The sequence below is a fragment of the Penaeus vannamei genome, chromosome 5 (assembly GCF_042767895.1).
Source record: "Penaeus vannamei isolate JL-2024 chromosome 5, ASM4276789v1, whole genome shotgun sequence".
Classification (NCBI taxonomy): domain Eukaryota; kingdom Metazoa; phylum Arthropoda; class Malacostraca; order Decapoda; family Penaeidae; genus Penaeus; species Penaeus vannamei.
This window is the reverse complement of record NC_091553.1, coordinates 1,856,899-1,863,578: the sequence shown is the minus strand read 5'-3', so window position 1 is coordinate 1,863,578 and position 6,680 is coordinate 1,856,899. Positions and strand designations below refer to the sequence as shown.

At 40.7% G+C, this 6,680-nt stretch overlaps 1 protein-coding gene across 2 annotated transcripts in view; it reads left to right on the top strand.

Moving 5' to 3' along the window:
- The first annotated feature begins 292 nt into the window (after positions 1–292).
- The window catches only part of LOC113829207 (solute carrier family 2, facilitated glucose transporter member 8), a 14,266-nt gene continuing 7,878 nt past the window's right edge, over positions 293–6,680 (top strand). The window contains exons 1-2 of one of the 2 annotated variants that reach the window (XM_070121729.1): positions 293–382; positions 840–1,010. In XM_070121729.1, coding sequence (XP_069977830.1) covers positions 903–1,010 — 108 coding nt within the window. In that variant the 5' untranslated portion in view covers positions 293–382; positions 840–902. Of the gene's footprint in view, positions 383–821; positions 1,011–6,680 lie in introns of both variants that reach the window. The other variant, XM_070121730.1, reaches the window with a different exon arrangement.

Genomic DNA, 6,680 nt, shown 5'->3' with positions numbered 1-6,680 from the left:
GAGGGGTGGGGGGTACGGGAATGGCATGAGAGGGGTGGGGGGTACGGGGAGAGTGGGGGGAGAGGGAGCGGGAAGGGCGTGGGAGGGGTAGGGAGTACGAGGAGAGTGGGGTGTGCGGGGGTACGGGGAGAGTAGGGGGAGAGGGAACGGGAAGGGCCTGACTAAGGGGGGGGAGGGCACGGGAAAGGAGGGAAGGACATGGGGTGAGCGCGGGGGAGGGACATCTGGGTACGGGGGGGGGAGATGCAGGAGGGGGCGTGGGGGAGGAGAGGGAGGGTCTGGTTGGCACCCTTGCGGTCACAGCCTCACTCACCGCTGACACTGTGCCCTGGGCGGACCTCTCGCTCTCTCGCTTGCTCCCTCTCTCCCACGCTGCACCAACGTGGGTATTTTGCACATCCAAAGTCCACATACAATCCGTGGCGCTGCTTCACAGAGTGGCAGAAGCAGCTGTAGTAACGTAAACAGCGGTCAAGAGAGTGTTAAGACAGTGTTCGAATGCCACCAATGGCTGTATAGATTATTATTTATCTTATATTCGGTTTTGTCACGAGTATCAAAAGTGAGAAAAAAGTTGTTCTCTTCTATTCAGGCTTACGTAGTTTCTGACCATCAATATCTCCTCAGAAGACTCTAAAACCAAATTATTCTGCTCTCTTATCGAGTTCAAAAGCTCTTGTCGTGGCCAGTTCTCTACCTGCCGGGTTTTTAATGCTTTTAATTTTAGAGATGTTGTCGCCTACATTGGAGTAGCATACGTTATTACATGCCACGTGCTAAGGAGTAAATAAATGCAAAACAGAGTGCCACTTGGCCCTTAGATCGAGGTCCTACTTCAGCCTGTCCGCGGGTTCTCCCTTCGCTGACGCCGCGAATCGGGCCTCCTGTCCCTGGTTCTCGAGATGTGCCCCGACAAAGGAGACAAGAATGGAAGCCCTGGCGATGACCTGTCACCTGACCTTCCCCCTGATTCCGGGAGTGCAAAGGGCAAGGCCAGGAAGTTGCCTCAGGTGAGATAACCACAGGAAGTCGAGCAAATCGCCTGTCTTCTTTTTGTCTATTTTTATGTTTTTGTTTCGTTTCTTTTTATCTCTGTTTCTGCCTATCTCTCACATTATGCTTTGCTCCGCCTTTCTCTCTTTCTTTTTTGCCAATGTGCTTTATTACTGTTGAATTAGTCCTTAATCATACTAATTCTGAGGATAATATCATAGAAATATCATTAACAGGGACGTTTACGGTGATGACAGTGAGAATAACAATGGTTAATATTCATGCAATAACAGGACAATAATAAAACATAATGATTACAATAAGAAAAAAATAGGCCTACTTTAGTCTACCACAAAAGTAAAAAAAAAGAAAAACAAAGGGACAGAACCGGATAACCACCAAAGATCATATAATTTTCTTTGACATATTGAAAGACTGTCTGAAAACTAGCCTCTGATTCCAAGATTGTCGTAGAATTCGTGTATCTACATACCGCTCTCGTCGATCTCGTCCCTGGCTCGCACAATAACGGTTTTCAAAGTTTACATTTAACTAGAACCAATATTTACATTCTAAGAGACCTTACTATGCTAATCCTATGTACTAACGGAAGCAAATGACTGTTGGAATGAATCTCGACGATGTTATGACTATGTACAGTAGCGGAATTATATTTCAGTACACTTTCTGGGTCCCACTTTTGTACCTCTGGCAACAAGTCGAAGTAAACATAGCGTAAATAGTATTTTTGTGAATGATGCTAAAACCCTAGGTAGTTTGTAACAAAGAGTGTGATTTGTCGAAAATAAGTAACCAATAAGTGTATTAATGAATATTTTTTAAAACTAAGTAAGCTATTTGATCTTTCGCTTTCTTCTAATAAGTGATAAAGAACAAAGCATGTAATATTAGTTATCGTTGACTTTGTAGTTGGATATTTTTCAAATGCGATATCCTGGCATTGTTTGCTTATCCAAATGGCAACATCTATGATAGGGAGGCGGCATTTCATACTCCTTACAGCATAAGAAGTATCATTTATAGATACACATTTCTTAAAACATGAAAAAGTTTCATGCTTTGAACATTTATGCATGGTAACTAAATTACCTAAAACTCTGTAAAATCCCTGAGACCTCTGTAAATACCGTTGATGATTGCACCATCTAGTAATGAACCTAATGATTTTTTTTTTCAATCTTTATGTCTGAATCAAACACATATTGAATAAACAGAAACCTTGCTAAATTAGATATTTCAATACAGAGCATGAACAAAATCACAATTAGGTTCCACTGAATATGTAGATTCGTTATTGATGTGTGTGTGTGTGTGTCGTCTATGGAAATATGTAGTCACGCTTGGTAATGAGTTACGAAAGAGTGTATAATCAGCTATTATTATGCATTGAGTCTTGGCGTTGAGTTGTATCCACATTCGAATTGGTGAGCGAGAAAATGCATGTTTGCTTGTTTCAACTCGAGCAACTATTAGCTGGGTGGTTCCAAGGAGGGTGAAGAGCAAAAATCTTAGAACCAACTCCCAATACTTGTGTTGTATATCTTGTTCATTCTAATGAAATGGGAATTTCTCGGTCAGTTATTGTCATCTATCCATTTTATTTCTATTTGCCAGTGCAATGTAGTGCAATATATGCGCAGGTGAAGATGATATTAGCATATCAAACCTTTACATCAAATTCATTCTCTTTATACATTATCCTAGAAGTAATAATTTCAACAATGTAGAAAATAACACGAAGTCGCATATTTCATATCTTTTATGACGATGAATATTCATCAATTCCCGAATATCCACTTCGCTGAAAAAATAAATGTCCGATGATCTTAGACGTCACAATAACATGAGAAATCCGAGGTCAAAGCGAGGTTGCCAAGCTGACACCTTTTTCCGGATGGACGCAAAGAAAGCTGTAATCTGAAATAGACTGCTACAATGGGGTGTCATAGCAATCGCATGGTCCTGGGTTCGCTCCCGGCTGCCCCCCCCCCCCAGTCGACTCAGCTGTGAATGAGCACTGTTATGCTGACGTCAGCATACTGGGGTCAAAGTCGGGGCAGAAAGGAACAGGTCACCCTACCGCATCATCCCGCGGCTCAGCAAGCATGTTTCTCTACAAAACATGTCCCTTACGTCCAGATGGATATGGGACCAACTTGGACTTTTGAGAAGGGGATGAGGGAAAGTAACTTCTCCAGCGGTGATATATTCGGAGAGCTGGGCATCTCCCGGACGATGGTATACAGGCAGATAGGGTGGGAAGAGGAGGGCACCCTGAACGACAAAAATACACCGGAAATACACGGAAAGCTCCATTGCTGAAGGGAATTTCAGAAATCAATTTATTTCAATTTACTGTATAGATATTTGTTTATACAAAACAGTGCCCTACGCGTCATATTTCATGTTCAGATTCTATATCGTTATTTACATTTCACATATGACAGACTAATTATCAATAAAACGGAACGGCCGCGTGACCTGCGATATGTGGAGGTGGATCTCCCTACATGATGTTGGCGAAACGGGGAAAATGCCTCTTAGACAAATATATCGAATTGTTAGAAAAAAAATTTTCCCATCAATACACTGTTATGCCTTGGCCCTTCCCAGAAACAATGAGGATAACTGCCCTATTCACACGTCCGGGGCAGTTACGAAGTAGTTCCCTGCCTAACACCCCGTGGAGGTCCTTCGATGGCCATGGGGAAGGATGTCGCTCAAACCCGACGAAAAATGTTTGGCCGAATATTGTCAATGTTTGAGAAACGGCTAATGAAACAACCTCGAACCAGCTGATAGAAATCGTGACGTTAATGTGAACACGTGACCTCTGTCTCAGGGATTAGACACCGTTGAATAACAATACATATTTCCTATTATAAGCATTACTATTTGTCTTCCTTTTCTTCAGTTATTACCATTTTTTGCAAATCTCCAAAATTAATAAACATCCCCAATTAGTCGATTCACTGATGCCCCATCATCTATGAAAAAATAAAAATAAATAATTATATATATATATATATATATATATATGTGTGTGTGTGTGTGTGTGTGTGTGTGTGTGTGTGTGTGTGTGTGTGTGTGTGTGTGTGTGTGTGTGTGTGTGAGTGAGTGTGTGTCTTAGTTATTAACTACATGGCATGGCGATTTGTGTGAGAAGGGGTACAAAATGTAAATGGAATATGAATCAAAAGATTCTAGCTAAAGCGTTAAAAACTGTATAATTACAGTTCTTTCACACACAATACATACACACATTGTTGAGGCCTGGTTAACCCGACCACGGTTTTGCGTTCAGTTAATATTCTAAAATAATTATAATTGTCTGTTTATTGAATCCGTGTCTAGATCTGATCTATTAGTTCACAATGAAAATGACATATAAGAACTTTGATTTTATTTAGCGATAAAAGACAAGAATGTCATTTTTTTCACACACTGTAAAAAAGAAGGAAAATTAAAAAAAATGCATAAACAACAAATAAAAGTAAAGAGCAAGATTAACTGACATTTATCCAAACGATTTTTTTTCTTCTTCAAAATATCAGATATACAGCTCCTGTAATGAGAGTCGGTTCTTTGGCTTTTGCTATTCACCCTCTTTGGAACCACCTACCTTGCAGTTGCTCGAGTTGAAACAAGCGAACTTGTATTTTCTCGCTCAACTGATCGAATGTGGATGCGCCTCCTTCTAAAAACGCCAAGACTTACGTAATAATAACAGAAAAAACTATGATCAGATTTTAGCACAAGATAAGGGACATTCAGAATAACCGAAACGAATTAAACATAGTTTCATAACTCGTCACTAAGCAGTGACTTCGTATTTCCATGGACGCCACACACACACACACACACACACACACACACACACACACACACACACACACACACACACACACACACACACACACACACACACACATTGATGAAGCATCTATGCATTCTGTAAAGAAGAATCTAATGTAGCATGCTTTCTGTTTATTCAAATTAAGTGTTTGGTTCTGACAAAGAGGAAAAACGTATATCATTTTACTAGATCGATTATGGTGCAACTACGAGAAGTATTTACAAAGATCTTTTGCACATTTTTGTTTGATTTTGCTGCTATACAGAGATATTCAAAGCATGAAGCTAAAATCATTGATACTTCTTGTGTTGGAAGAAGGGGGAAATCACGCCTCCACACCATAAGTGTTGCCATTTCGACAAACAAACACTTAGAGGATATCGCATTTGAGGAATATCCAACAACAAAATCAACGATAATTAGTATGACATATTTTGTGATCACTTATTTGAAGAAAACGTAAGATTAAATGGTTTACTTAGTTTCAAAAAATATTCATTAATATACTCATTGGTTATTTACATTCGATCAATCACACTCTTTGTTACAAACTAAAGATACTATTTACGCTATGTTTACTTCGATTGGTTGCCAGATTTACAAAAGTGGGACCCAGAAAGTGTACTTAAATATAATTCCGCAACTGTACCTTTCCTGTGTACACGTACCCCCCCACCCCCCACACACACACGTATATGTCAGCCATTGTGTCAGCTGAGAGGGCGCGCGAGAACTGCAGTCAGAATGGAGGAAACGGCTCAAATAACAGCTGACCATAAATAAAAAGGTGGAATGCAAGTATTTCATATCACGAATGATGATGATTTAAATTCTGATTGTCTGTGCCCCTATAAAGACACCTTAAAGACAATCCTGAGTGTAAAACACTTGTTTTAAGCTTCGAACGAGTCACCGACTGTTTAGACGTTTTCATAAGGTATTATAGACCATTTAATAAACAGATAAATACTCTTTCTTTCTGTCATAAACAAATCCTGGGGTCTAAGACCTTTCGTGGATATCGCCCTTGATTTCTGGGGTCTCTAAGGGTGAAGAATATTGAAATTTTATTCTGTAATGCGACGCTGATACGGATGACGCCCAGAATCTACTCAACGGCTCCCACGTGCAACCCGCCTACAAGCTTTCGTAAGAGTACTTTGAGAACTGTCGAGAAACAGATAAACGTATGACAAAGAATAGCTTGGCTGAGATAATTAAACCAATGCGAGGATAAACGGATAACCAACATAACGGATAAATGAACAGATGAAGTGAGTTCCCCAACAGAAATTTAGGCAGCGTGCATACATCGGAGCCATTTTTCGACTTTTTTTTTCTTATCCAGCACCAATAATGATGATTACAAGAGATCTAACTCAACACCATACCCTTTCCGATAATTGTTTGTCCTGACGTCATCCTTATGCCCACGACGGGGTATGAATGCTGCCCCTGCGTGTTGTTCCTCGTGTCGTCAGCTCCTAACCTCACGCGGCGCAGACAGTGGGTGGTTGGCGAACGTTGGCCATTTCAGCGAATTCTTGCGTCCTTGGCAGTCTCCTTTTTGTTCTGGCTTCTCTGTCTCCCTTGTTTCGTTCTTTTTGTTGTCCTTTGTCTCTGCGTTCGTTGTCGTTTCGTTCCTTATTTTGTTTTGTTGGTATGTTTGTTTATAGTGTCTTGTCTCTGTTTTTTTCCGTCTTTCTCTTTCTCTTCTCTTTCCGAATCACTCTATTTTGACTGTCTGCCTCTCTCTCTCTCTCTCTCTCTCTCTCTCTCTCTCTCTCTCTCTCTCTCTCTCTCTCTCTCT